General features: G+C 34.7%; 1 protein-coding gene across 11 annotated transcripts in view; it reads right to left on the bottom strand.

The window, feature by feature from the left end:
- Positions 1-15,157, bottom strand: part of DOCK10 (dedicator of cytokinesis 10) — a 335,847-nt gene that overhangs the window by 171,150 nt on the left and 149,540 nt on the right. For all 11 annotated transcript variants that reach the window (XM_031957956.1, XM_031957958.1, XM_031957952.1 and 8 more), the window contains exon 3: positions 4,313-4,402. In XM_031957956.1, coding sequence (XP_031813816.1) covers positions 4,313-4,402 — 90 coding nt within the window. The remainder of the gene's footprint in view (positions 1-4,312; positions 4,403-15,157) is intronic.

Here is a 15,157-nt window from a genome sequence, read left to right as displayed (position 1 = left end):
CCCTTTAAGATGATATGATGTAGTGAGTCAGAATCAAAGACTTTGAAGGGACCTTCAATGTCATATCACATCAAACTTGACCTCACTTAATTTCAGACTAAGGGGACAGGGCACAATCATTAGGCTTTCATTCTTTCATTATTTTTGATGTCATTAAATTCCCTGCAAGTGTTGGATAAGTAGCATCATACAATTCCTTATGTTTGTAGCTTTCTCTTTACCTAATGCTACAAATGGCTGATTAGATAATAATAGCAATAATAATAACAAGAAGAATAGCACTTTAAGGTTTGTAAAGGTGGGAATACTTTGGACTTATTTCATTTGATCTTCAGAACATCCTGTAAGATAAGCGCTATTATCTTCATCTTACAGATGAGGAAATTGAGGAGCTAGTAAGTATCTGAGGCAAGATTTGAACTTAGATCTCCTTTGATTCTCAATTCTGACAGTTGCAATGTGCATTTTCAGGAATTTCAGAGGAACCATGGCAACTAGGGAGAAGAGTCATTTGTTATTCTTTTATGCTGTAAGCACTTTTGGGGGGATGTGGGTGTGGGTTAATTCAGCCTTAGTGATTTCCAGACACAGTGGTCCTACCTTCAAAGGCTCAGTACATGAGATTCTCTGCTTCTTCATGATGATTTGCCAAGTGAAACCAAATCAAGAACTCAGTTTTAATTAGAGAGTGGAGCTTCCTGCCTTAGATATTCCCTTTGTGTATATTAAAATGAAAATTTTGCTGCACAAACCCTGTGTCTGAAGTATGCAACCTATTTATAGGTTCCCTTTGATTTTACCCCAGGGGGAGGTGGTGGTGCTGTCTCAACATAGAAAACAGCAAATAAAAAACACACATGGGGATGTTTTGTAGATGTTAATTTTATTCCATTTATGAGCTCCAGATAATGACAGCACTTCCCATTTCTCGATTCCAAAGAAATGTTATACTGTTTTTGCCTTCACTTTCCCTACCACAGAAAAAGTCTCAAGTTAATGATGCAAAACAAAAGTAGAAAGGTTAACATTTTTACTTCTGTATTGGGAACAGCATCTGAAAAAGACCATTGGCAAACTGAAATTTATTTCAGCAACTGGGTGGTCTAGAGACCATGTCATGTGAAGTGTGGTTGAAAAAAGTTGGGGATGCTTAGTTTTTTTTTTTTTTTTCTATAATCAGATCCTTTTGGCAGTTGATCACCCTTCTTCCATTTCTTAATGCATTTTTACCCAAAGTCTGACATTGGTCCTCTTAGTGATTTCATCTATTCCCATCAGTTTAATTACCTCCTTTACAGAGATGTTTCTCAAATCTAATATTTAAATCCAACATCTTTCCTGTGTTCTGGTCTTCCAACTTCAAATTTCTGCTAATATTTTTGCTTGTCTTTCAAACTCAACATGCCAAATACTGACCCCATAATTATCTCTTCCAAACCTTCTCCTTTTCCCAGTTTCTTTATTTTTGCTAATGGCAATGCCCTTCTCCTAATTGCCTGAATTTCTCTTCTTCCTGCTACCCCTATTCTCGCAGATCCAATGAGTCAACAGACTATCTCCCAGGTCTGGAAAGCTTCCCCTATTATCTCCATTAGTTGCTATCTCCTTTGTGAAGCCTTTTCATGTCCTAACCCAATCACACCCATTATATCTGATCTTTCCCAACCTCAATTATCTTTTATCCTCATCATAGCTCAATTTTATTTACCCCAATATCATATTTATCTGTATGCCCTCCCCACCCCATGAATGTTTAAGTACTTTAAGAATAGGAATTGTGTTGTTTTTCATTTGTGTATTCCCTATTCTTAGTACATCACTTTACATAAAGTAGGAATTTAATGAATATTTAGTTTGCTGTGTTTAAATCTTTGCTTCCTTTACATTCATAATTGTCAGTGTTAGTCTCTTAAATAAAACAGGTATTGGTTTTGTGTTAACCAGATCCTCTGAGAAAAGTACAACTGATGCTTGGAATAGTTCAATATTCCACTTGAAACTACTATTGGTTTTTAAAGTATTTTAAGAGTAATAAAATAGTCACATCTAAATACTTATGTCTTCTATTTACCTGATGGGCATGTAAGAAAGCATAAAATGATAATAGATAAAATGGTTGTTTTTTTAATTAACTCCAATAAAAATCAACATTGATATAGAAATCATAGTATTCATCACTGCTGATAAGAAACTCAGACACACAAAGAGAAAAACAGCTGAGAGGGCTGAAATTGTTCAAATTCAATTTGTGCCTGTTTGCTGCCTAGCAATCATACACTTCTGTCTTGTGGTAAACCCCATATGTACTCATCTGACACAAGAAAGCAGCAGTGTCTAACAGAAAGAACAAGGGATTTGGAGCCAGAGGACTTGAGTTAAAATCTTAGCTTTGTTATGTAATGCCAGAGAAACTGAGGTAAGATAGAGATTAAAGAGTTTTTAGTGTTTTATTTGAAAGGGAGAGATTTACTAGGACCATTCTACTGTTAGGTTGGACACCAATGCCTAAAGGATGGGCAAATATTTTTTTTTCTCCATCCAAAAAGCATTCATTAAATTTCTCTTAAGACTCAGTTCAAATACTCTTCTATGTAAGGCCTTCCTGATCCTTTCTCCTCTTTAAGGTAATCTCAAAATAAACATGCTTTTCTAAATATCACATGTTTTCTCTTCCATAAGAATTTAAGCTCCCTGAGGTCAGGGAGTTTAATTTTCTTATTACTATTGCTAGCAAATAATCCATTGTATAATACATAGGAAACACAGTAATTCTTTTTGATTTATTGGCTAAGTTAAAATCTGGTAGAGGAGACTGTAGGCCCACAGATGGCAAATTAAGAGAGGATAGGAGACTTGCTAGAAAAGTGAAAAATAGTTTCCTGGGATACACACACACACACAAAAACACAAACACAAACACAAACATACATACACATGTGCGCACACACACAGAGAGAAAGAGAGAGAGAGATGGAGAGACAGAGACAGAAAGAGACAGAGAGAGAGAGAGACTACGAATGAAATGTCTTTAAATGAAATGAACTTTAAAAAAATCAAGACTAGTCAGAAAATCATAGTAGCCAATACAGTCAGACATTTGAGCCTATGATTAAGGAAAGATTCAAACAAAGCATATATTTTCCGAATCAAAAAGAAAAGGACATGATTTATAAAGCATTTATAAGAAAGTGACAAGGTACCAGAAGTTTTCTGCAAAATCTACTCAGGAAGGCTCATGTCAGATCAATTGAATGTTTTTCTACTTGAGTGACATGTCTAATAGATAAGACTGAAGCAAAATGAGTAAGAGTTTTTGATTCTGCTTCATGGGACAATTTTATCAACAGAATAAGATGGAATCTTGACTTTCCTACTCTTAGATTAGATTCAAATGCAAAAAGGATAGAGAACAAGAGAGAATCTTGATTTTCCTTCTCTTAGGTTAGGTACATGTAAAAAGGATGGTGATAGGTTTTTATAATTTCATTCATTAAGCATTCATTAGACACCTACTATGGTCAATGCATTGGAATATAAAGACAAATGAAATCATTCCTGACTTTTGACTTGTGGGGAACATATTTAAGAAACTTCTATTTGAGCTTGCTTCCAGAATAACCACTATTTAACATTCTTATAATTTATTGCTTTTTTATGTTATTAGAATCAGGGAAGGCCAAATAACTGAGATATAGAGCAGTAATCCAGTAGGTTACCAACAACTGTGATGAGGACCTCATCATTTTCCTCTTATTGATGCTACCTTTAGTCATCCTGTTAAAAACTCAGCTTGTATAGACTTCAAGACTAGGGTTTTTGAGATGGCTTTCTGACTACTGCAAAGCTAAATATTTTACCAAGAGGGCAAGCAAGAGAGCCAGGTTGAGACCTTTCCAGGGCAATGCAGTACAACACTGCATGATAGAGTCAGTACTTTGGAGTACTTTAGGAGACTTCCTTGTGTTCTTCTGTATTGGAAGGCCCTCAGGATAGCTTTGTTAGATGGGTAATAAAACCAATGGCCTTAGATGCCCTCCTCCTTTTTCTTTGGAAAGACTCTTTGGCAAGGCAAAATCACATAATATTTACATATAAATAGATGTAAATATATTGATGTTTATAAATATGTACATATAAATATGATTTTGATATGAGACAGGTTCAAGGGTTACTCCTTTAAAAGTATCAGATAATCTTCTATTTAGAAGTACCTACCTACCATAAAAAAAGCATTAATTGGTGACAAATTGTATTAAAAACAGAGTTAGGTGAAAGTATTCTAAGTTAGTGGATGGCTAGCAACTGCAGTTACCTCTTTCACAAATAAGTTTTCTGCTTTGTGTTCAGCATCTTCTGGTACAGTTGAATACAGCGTTTGGATATCCCAAGAAATTGTGGCTGTCTAAAACAGAAAAAAAAGATATTAAGATAACTGGTTACAAAAATAAGAAATTTCTATTTTCTTCCAATGCAATACATAAGCATCATAACATTGAAGGATTAAAGGGGACTAGAGAACTCAGGAAGATTGGAGTTCAAATTTGGTCTCAGACACTTTCTAGTTGTGTCATCCTGGGCAAATTATTTAAAGTCTTCCTGTTTCATTCTCTTCACCTATAAAATGGAATTAATAAAAGCAGCTACTTCCCAGAATTGTTGTGAGGATGGAATGAGATATCTGTAAAATGTTTTATAAACCCAGTGTACTATATCATTATTATTGATAATAAAAATAAATTATAAATGTATTAAATTAGGATACAGGTATTTTGTTAATTTATATAAACCACAAGTTTATAATAGAATATGATATAAAATAAAGTATACAGATTATGCATATTTATATTTTAATAGTTTTAAATATTTAATTTAATAAATATCTAATTTAATTTAATTAAAGATTTAATTTGTAATAAAAATGATTTCTATGTAAAATTATTATTCATACAATTATCTATAGGATTATTATGTCTTATAAGTATAATTATACATATTATTCTTATTCACATCCTTCTATAAGCTTGCTAGGGTGTCCACCCAATCTTTCTTTCTTGAATTGTCTTTGTATATTTGGCATATTGAGAAAGATAAAAAAGTGCAAATTTGGTAGTAATAAGGCAAGTGGGTTGTTCATCAGTGAAATCTCAGTTTTCTTACATCACTGGTCCATATCTTTTTTCTTGATCATACATTACCTTCTGATGAAATCTTTTGTTTAACTTTACTATTTATAGACAATTTTTTTTTTTTTTAACAGAACCTGAGTTTCCAGTCAAGTCTGGAGCATTTTATATGAACCTCTCTTAATTGGTTGAGGGAAGGCTGACGTAATCTATTGTGACTCCATGAAGAATAGCAATGGTTTGAGAACTTTGGAAATGAGACATTTTTTACTTTTTTTTTTGAGAGAGATTCACATGGTTCTGTAATCTCTTCAAAACTGCATCAAAGAAAAAGCCTTCTGCAAAGTTTCTTAATCTATGGGTTGTGAACGCACATAGGGTTGTATAACTGAATGTGGGGATCATGAAATTATGATTTATTACCAGCAAATGTTTGCTTTGTATGCCTATGCCATATATATATGTCGCATAAAAATTTTTCAGGCAAAAAGGAGTAGCGAGTGAAAAAGTTCAGGAAGCCTTGTTCTACTGCAGACATGGAGGAGAAGATGGCTCCTCAATATGTCCCTGAGTTCTAACTTGCTTCTTGAGAAATTTGGGGAAGTTTCCCCTTGGGTAAGATAGTAACCCCTCTCTTGGTTGAGTGTGATCTCATCTCAATTCTATATAAAAAATCATTCACTATTTTTACTACTTTCTAATATTTACAACTTTTTTGATTTTGCTAATTCTTTGGATAAATCAATCTACTAATTAGCCACTATTTGTGATTTTTTTTTATGTAACTAGTATTTGATAGGAAGGAATCAAATTGCTGAGTTTAGGTGGGGGGGCATCCTTTCTCCCTTTTAAGGGATAGCAATAAGAGAAGTTAGCAGTGTCTGAACCTAAGAAGCATAATTCTCAAGATAAATCTGATTCTAATCTGGTTCCTCTTTCTCAAAGCAAAACAGCAGGCAGCAGGCAGTCATAATTATGTACTCTTCTCTTGCTCCTCTAAAGCTAGGAATTACTGTCTCCCTTGCAGAGGGGTGAGTAGGATTCCTGAGATAGCTATCAATGCCTCCCCTTGAATGGTCTGTTTGAACATTTAGTCCACCCCATGTGGATACATATCTTCCATGGTCAGCATATTCCTTACATTAGAATTCATTCCGAGAGAGGGATTCATTAGACTACAATCCATGTGACCTTGGGCTAAGTCTCTTTGTTGTAAATTAAAGGGGGTGAACTTCATTAGCCCTAAGATCCCTTAGACCTCAAAATCAAAATCCTATGATCCTTAACGAATAGTGGAAATAGAATCTCAGTGGCCCAAGTCAGTATTTCCCAATGTTATTTTTACAGGAGCCCTTTTTAAAATGAAAAAAAAAATGCATGGACTCCTTTAGGAATGTAGCTAAGTACTAGAGAGAAACTAAAGAGAAATGGTATTACATTATTCCTTTTACAGAGTCTGATACTCAAGCTCCATCTTTTGTCACTCTTCCTCCTTCTAATTTTTTGGACATAAGTGTGTCCTCAGAGAGAGAGAACAAAGACAGGGCCAATAAGTTGTTAGTGACATAGAAAGAAAAAAATGGAGAAATTGCTTTAAAAGCCATGTTACACAATTATTGACTGGATTGATTGGTGGGAAGAGGAGTAACAAGAACACTATGGTGTCATTTACCTTCAAAATTCAAAAGAACTCTAGGTGAGCTAATAATCAGTGACCAATACTTAAAGCTTCAGACGTCAAAAAAGAAATTATAGGCCATTCATCAGTCCAATTGACTATGTTTGAATGCTTTTTGATATCCTCTTTGCAATCAAAGTAAAATGTAGTGAGTTCTTTGTGATTTGGGATTTATTATTCAGGTTTTGAATCATCCTTTCCTTTTGATTTTATGCTTTCGTTCCATCAGCAAAGATAAATAGGAAATACATGGTAAGAAAACTCATGACAGAAAATCTTGCTTTTTTGTCAGAAATTAGTTCAATGTTTTGATAGGGGAGAAATCTTAATGTCTATTATATGATTTTTGGATTCAATGAAAGTTTCTATTATCTAAACTTTGTCCCCTGGTTAAGACAGATAATAATAGCAGGGAGTGTATGTGTATGTGTGTGTGTATGTGTGTGTGTGTGTGTGTGTACATATTCACATATATATGTATACATAAATAAAAATATATGTATATGTTCTTACTTTATGGTATGTTAAAAAAATCACTTTCCTAAGAATGATGCAAGGAGTCTGTCTTTTTTCACTACCTAAAAGATGGGGAGGTATTCAGAGAAGTACAGACAAAATCTCAGATATCCAGAAAATTCAGGTTTTAGATAGTTAAAGCTTATCCATTTAAACAGCAATTAAAAACCATTTTGAGCAGAAATATTCCTACAATATATCATATATTTCCTAAATAGAGTGAGTAGAATGTTATCTCATCATTTTGGTGACCTCCCCAATGAAGATCAGTTATAATTGTCAAGTATAACATAGTGATAATTTTGAGTCTGCTATTTATAACATTTCCGTTGCTGTCAGGTCATCAGCTGTCACTTTTTACTGTCTCTCAGTGTGCCACCAATAACAGACCCTGACTCTTATAATTTGCTACTTCTCAGCTATTATGATCTTTGGAAGCAGATGAATCAAGAGTGTTAGAATTGTATGCAGCATAGGAGCAAATAGTCTCTTAATTGTAAATCTGAGAGACTCTCCTCAAAAGAAAAAATGCATGAGTTTCTCTTCATATTCTTAGGAAACTTTGTATAGGGATCTGCCTCTTAGAGACATTTATCAGATATCTGATTTCAGGGCAGGAGATCTGTTCCTGTAGTTCAAAATTCAGTTTTCTATTCAATGATAATATGGATTTATGATTTTTGAAAAAAAGATAATTTAAGAAAGATAAAGGATTGTAGAGGTAAATGTACCAATTAAAGAATCCTGCTTCCTTTGCTTCAGAACTCTTTCTTCTTTTGCCTACTATGTGATTCTATACAGAACTCCCCTCTTAGAAGCCTCTGGATCTGAAAACATGAGCCTGTCAGTTAAGTAGCATGCAAAGACTTCCTATTTCAAAGGTATCTCTTAGATTTGGGAGCTGAAGACCACATCCTCCTTTCTATGGACCTGCCTCCTTGACAGTGGCCATGTCTGTTTCAAAATGATTAGTACTTATCAAATAAGATTGCGTTCCTACAAAATAACAGCCACAGAACAGAGGCACACCCACAAGCTGTGTGATGAAGCTATTCTTTTACTGTATACATCCAATTACTGGGTATTTAATATCTTGCCCAGCACAGAACAGAAACCTAAAATAAAGGAATGAGCAACACAAATGTGTATATCTTTTATCTGGGTAGCAAAGGCAGCATTTGGTTTGGCTAAAAGGAAGCCATAATTTGAGGCATCAGAGCAACATTTTCACAGCTTTTTAGACTTTTTAAATAGCCCTCAGAAATCAAGGCAGGAAAAGGTTAAGCCAGCACAGACATTTGTTAACGGTATTAATAAGATTGCAAAGAATTGCTTTTCTGAGAACTGAATGCTTTCTGACCACTAGAAACTGCCTTGGCCACAACAGACTTCCTGTTCTGTGCTATAAACTCTTTGGTTGATAATTAAAATGGCTCAGTGGATATAAAACAGGTCATGGACTTACACTGAAAACTCAAGCCTGGTTCCTTTTTTGGTGATGAAGTTTAAAAAGAGGGGAGAGAGAGTGAGAGAGCAAGAGGTGTGGGGCGGGGGAGAGAGAGACACACACACACACAAAGAGAAAGAAAGAGAGAGAGACAGGGTGAGAGAAAGAGAGACAGACAGACACAGAGAGAGAGACAGAGACAGAAATAGAGAGAGTGAGAGACAGAGAGAAATAGGCACAGAGATACAAAGGGAAATTAGAGACAGAGACACAAAGATAGGCAGAGAGATACACAGAGAGACAAACACAGAGACAGAAAGAGACAGATACACAGAGCAACAGAGACAGAGACAGAAACATCAGAGACAAAGACAGAGAGAAAGACACAGAGACACAGGGATAGAGACACAGAAAGATAAGAGTTAGAGACAGAAAAAAAGAGAGCCAGAGACACAGGGAAACAGAGAAAGAGAGAATCATGTTTCATTCAGTAAATTCAGGCAATTTTTGACATCAATTATAATCCAGGGCTTTTCTAGTTCTATTTTGCCAATTTATGGCCCTCTCTTCTTGACCTCATGTTTGCTTGAAGGGTCTTTGCCACACATTGCATAAATCTTCTCGTTGAGGTGACTAGGTAAAATTTCATTCCAAACATGGCAGTGCTATTTCCCACTTAGCCAAGGGACCATCACTGTCCATAAGGACAGGTTCCCTTTTCTCCTCCCTTTCTCTTTCCCTTTCTCCTCACCAGAGCTAAGAAGCCTTCCTCTGACATTATAAACTACATTTGTTCAAAGAGTGGGAGCAAAGGATGGCATTTAAAGCTGTTGTTCAGGCCTTGGCTGAGAAGCCAAAGAATCTAGAATCAGGAAATTATTTAGGCTTAGATTGTGGTCTCGATTCTGATCTAAACTTGCCTTTGGTAAGCACTCCCAATTCAGAGAGGCTGATATTTCCTGTTAAGAAAGCCACTTAGATGGTCGTTTGTCTGGAAAAGCTAAGCTTACAGCCCACATTTCTCTTTGTCACCCTGTGTAGGGCATTCTATTTCTCTGTTTCTTCACTTAAAAAAGAGCTTAAAATAGCACCTACCCTTGCAAAGTCATAGATAACCTATGCAAAGACCATTGCAAACCTAAACATTCTATGCAAACATCAGACATCACTATTACTCTTATTTTATTATAAATTGAGAAACAGCATGATATAGTGGAAAGATCAGTGATCTGAAAGCCAGGAGATGTAGATTCAAGTCTTGATTTCAGGATTTTCTAACAAGTTATTTATTTTTTGGTAAGTCTCAAATTCTTCATCTGCAAAATGGGGGTGGAGAGAAAAAGACAGAGAGCAACAGAGAGAAAGACAGAGAGAATGTTAGACAGAGATAGAGACAGAGACAGAGAGACAGAGAGAAAGAAACAACAGATACAGAAAGAAACAGAAAGTGTGTGTGTGTGTGTGTGTGTGTGTGTGTGTGTGTGTGTGAGAGAGAGAGAGAGAGAGAGAGAGAGAGAATTTTACAAAGTGCTATCTAAATGTCACTATTATTTAAAAGATGATTCTTTGGAATACTTTATTGAACACAGAAATGATATGGAAGAGGAAGCACGGGGTTATTATTAAATGAACTATAGACAGAGATATTTGACCAAGAAATATTCTTCTAGTTCTGCTAGGATCTTATTAACAAGGTGCCCTTTTGTCCACCTTAGAGGACTGAGTGTTGGGGAACCTAAACTGACAGCTTGGCTCTGCTGCTGACCAGCTGTAATAGACTGTTCTAGACCCTTGCCAAGTCAATTAATTAGTATAAAATGCTTCTCACCTCTTCCAAAAGATATGAAGATGATGGAGATTATCATTATCATCATCATCAAAAAAGTATAGGGTTCTTTGGGAGAAAAGTGGTACATTTCCAAGAAATGCTAATACATTGGCATGGTGCTTGGATTCATAAAGACTGACCATGTCATATGGGAAAGGTCTATTAGAAAACTTTCATAGTGGCAGATTTCCTGATCTCATGGGAGGAGAGTCTCCAAGACACAAAGCTGCTGCAAGACAATACTGTAGCATACTCCATGGGCTAGTGCATAAACACCATCCTACAGGTCTGCTCATTTTCACATGCATGATTTTATTCTTTTTTATTCCTCATATAAAGAATATGTTCTTTCTCTTCCCCCAGATGTCTAAATCTTTTTACCCTTCAGAATTTTACCTTAATTTCCAGGATCTCTACTATTTTAGTCCACATAGAACTCTGAATTCTCTCAACTTTTATCATGCTTTCTCCATTACTATAACTTTTATTATTATTTAATTGGGAGGTTAGGTAGCCCAGTGGATAGAATGCCAGGCTTGGAGTCAGGAAAATATATTTTCCTGACTTCAAATATGACCTCAGACATTAACTAGCTTTGTGATACCAAGTAAATCATTTAATCCTGTTTGCCTCAGTTTCCTCATCTGTAAAGAGACCTAGAGAAGTAAAGGCAAACTGCTTGAGTATCTTTGTGAGGGAAATTCTGAATAGGGTCACAAAGAGTTGGAAATAACTGAGCAACAGTGGTCATTAGATTATACAATTTCTTTTAGAACTGGAAGAAACCTAAAGATTATTTAGTTTAACCACATCGTTTTATTTATTGTTCTGTTCCTTGTTTTATATAAATATATATATATACACACATATATACATATATGTATGCCTATCTCTGTAGAGATATACATACAAATACACATATATGTGTATCTGAAGCGATGGGACTATATTTAATGTTTATTTGCTATCTTCATATCTGCTGCAGTGTTGAGTAAATAGAAGATACTCAATAAATAATTTAGATTATAAATTCCCTGAAGGTAAGGATTATTTAATCATCTTTTGGTTCCTCATGTCTAGTACACTGCTTGACACATAGTACCGAATATTTTGTTGAATTATAAAAACAGGTCTTTTGAAGTGTGACATAAACAATTTAATCTTTAGTAAGTCCTTTTTTTTCCAATTTAGAGCTAATTTTCAAGTGGCAATATAGATTAATTAAATAAAAAAGTTAGTTCCTACTTCCAAATTGCCCAACTTGTTCCTGGAATATGCACATACTCTGGAAAATATGCTCAAATGGATTTTATTTATGAAACTAGAACTCTGGTGCTGCCAGTTTCCAATTCTTGGATTATAGACAAATCATTTAACAACCACTGTGGGTATCAGTTTGCTTAACTATAACATGAGAGGATGAGATTCTATGATCTGTGAGAACCCTTACAGACCATTAAGTATCCTATGATACTATCTTCCTCTGACTATATTCTAGTGGACACAGCCTATAATAAAAAAACAGCCTAAACATACTCAATATCCTCTAATTAGTCATTTGATATAATGCTCTCTTCAAGAAATTAACTAAATCAAAATGAATGTCTTTGCAAAATATTTATAGTAGTGTTAACATCTGTGAGCTAAGTAAACCTTTAGAACTTGTTTTTCAGCTGTGTAAGTAGAAACATCAGAAAGAAACTCAACTCTATATTAATACACTATGAATCAATAGGAGAAGCAAGAGGCAGGGCTGAGGGGAACCCCATGAACATTTCACTTCACTGGTTAAAAAATGAAGTCATTCTTCTTCCTCCTATAGAATGACTCAGTAATCTTTTAGAATTCCCCTTTGTTGCTTACTTTTAACAACTAAAATTTATCACTGTTATTTTATCAGATCAATAATTTAGTTAGTCTCAACATCAAGCCAATGAAAATTATAGTTATACCAAACAGCAGAATCCCAGATATGTGTAAGTTTAGAAAATAATTAGTTATAGATTGCTAGAAGTTCATAAATCAACAGTAACTTCAGCAGAACAAGTATGCCTTTTCATATTTAAAGAAGGCATTATTGACACTGTATAGCCTAAGCCAACATGTAACAAGTAGTTTCTTGCGTAGTCCATATCTTCATTAAATCTCCAGGAATAGCTAATATCTACAAATCTGGAAAACTTGGCATTTTTACTTTTTAAGGTTTTCACTAGCTTTTTAGTCCTTTTGTTAGTGTTTCAGTTGTATTTATGACCCTACTATAGCACAAGTTCCTGGCACATAAATAATGATTACTATGTATTTATTAATTGTTTGATTGACTAAAGATGTTTATATAAGATGGATGCAAGGGCAGTTTCTGGAGGATAAATCTGAAAGCATAGCATTGTCCTAGAAGAATGAAGCTAGGAATGCTAAGGGCTCAGCATTAGCTGAGAATGGTAAGGAAAGTTAAGAGCAACAAAAAAGTGGTTTGTTTTCTTTTACATTATGTTGGAAGGAAGTAATAACAAAGAAATATATGCTTACTGTTTGTTGTCAATAGAATAATGATAATTGGGAAAAGGAACAAGCATTTATTAAGCACATTCTATGTGTATCTATTTTTTTGCTGAGGCAATGAGGGTTAAGTGACTTGCCCAGGGTCACACAGCTAGGAAGTGTTAAGTGTCTGAGATCACATTTGAACTCAGGTCCTTCTGACTCCAGGGCTGATGCTCTATCCACTACACCATCTTGCTGCCCTCTTCTTGAACATTTTAAAAAATGAATTGGTGTTAGATTTAGCATGGCTTTGAGAAGAACAGGATAGAAGAGTCTAACTTTGATTCTCTTCTGATGCTCACTAACTTATTGAAAGAAATTATTTAGGTTTCATCAGAGAATTTGACAGTCTTCATGTTAGTCCTATAAATGAGATTGAGAGATGTATTAGAGTACAATGGTGGCATAGGTTAAATGTTGGTTAAATGCCTGTGTTCCAAGAGTCAAAATGAATGGCCCAATGTTAACTTGGAGGCTATTATATACTGGTGTGATCCAGGGATGTTTGCTTGGTACCATATTGGTTGATATCTTTATCACTTTGAAAGACATTAATAACCTGTATATCATGTTGCAAATGACCCCAAACTAGGAGAGATGGCAACCACTTTGGACAGCAGAATAAAAATCCTTCAAAGATCCAAATCTTGGGAGGTTTGGAGTAAGTTATTTGGAGTTGTTTCTAGTAAGAAACAAGTTGATGACACTAAACATTTGTTCTTATACAACAACTTGTGTTTGTTTGAGTAAACAAACAACTGCACAAATAAAAGATGGGGAAATTGTGGCTTAGTAGCAATTGTCTAAAAAATATCTGGGGGTGCTAGTCAATTGCAAGTGTGTTATGGATCAAATATTTTGATTGACAAGCTCGTGATTTTAAATGGAAAGATGTCCTGGTCTAGGACTAGGCTTAATATAGTCCCAATTTTATGTCTTTTGGTCAAATCATATCTGAAGTATTATGTTCAATTCATGCATGACATTTCAGGAAGGATGTTAATAGACTTGATATCATCCAGAGAAAGGTAAGAAATCAAATGAGATAATATATGTATACTACTTAACACAGTGTCTAGCACATATTGAGTGATATATAAATGCTAGCTATTCTTCTTATTATTATTGTTAATGATTACTTCTCTGCCCAATTCTTGCAAGACACACATGTATCAACAGGAGCTGACAACCATGTCAAGCAATTCCTTGTCAATCAATTAGTATTTACTATGTGCCTACTATGTGCCAGGCTAAACTAGACCAGAGAGGACCAGAGAATTGGAAAGGGAGGTTAAAAAATGGCTTCGTCTTCATGCACTTCATACCACAAAGTATATTCATAGAAAACCAGCAGACATAAATATGAAGATTTCTTACAAAGAAAAACTTCGTAGTTAATAAATATTCAAAGTCATCTTATTGTTTTCAATTTTCTTATTGTTTTTAATTTGAGTTAAGATTTAATTTACACTGTGGCACAGGTATTTTTTTTAATTATAGATATTTGATAACACTTGGAAATTAATTAAAAATGATAGAACTAGAGAGCAATGAGCATAATATTGTTCATTTAATTCTTTAAATTAATTTTAACCCTTAATTTATTTAATCCTTCAATATTTGCAAAATGTTTTACATGTGTTGTGTCTAAGTTTTACCACAACCTCCTGAGAGAGGTGCTATTATTATTCCCATTTTATAGGTGAGAAAATGGAGACCGAGAGTGGTTAATTAATTTGATCACAATCAAACTGCTAACTAAGTGTCTGAGGCAGGCTTTGAATTCAGATGTTTTTGACTTTATGTCCAGTGTTCTCTCCACTGCCCCACATATCCTAAAAGTACAGGCATTAGGATGTCTATGTGGGAGAAATGATAATAATAACAGCTTAAATTAATGTTGTGCTATGAAGTATACAGTAGAAGGTATGTCTTGTAAAGAAAGGGGCTGCTTTGTTCTTCTCGTTGTTTTTTCAGTCAGCATAATTTCTGGCACATAATACTTAACAGGGCAGCTAAAT

This window comes from Sarcophilus harrisii, chromosome 3, assembly GCF_902635505.1.
Source record: "Sarcophilus harrisii chromosome 3, mSarHar1.11, whole genome shotgun sequence".
NCBI classification, from domain to species: Eukaryota; Metazoa; Chordata; class Mammalia; order Dasyuromorphia; family Dasyuridae; genus Sarcophilus; species Sarcophilus harrisii.
Note: the sequence above shows the minus strand (reverse complement) of the source record. Positions and strands in the feature narration are given on the sequence as shown.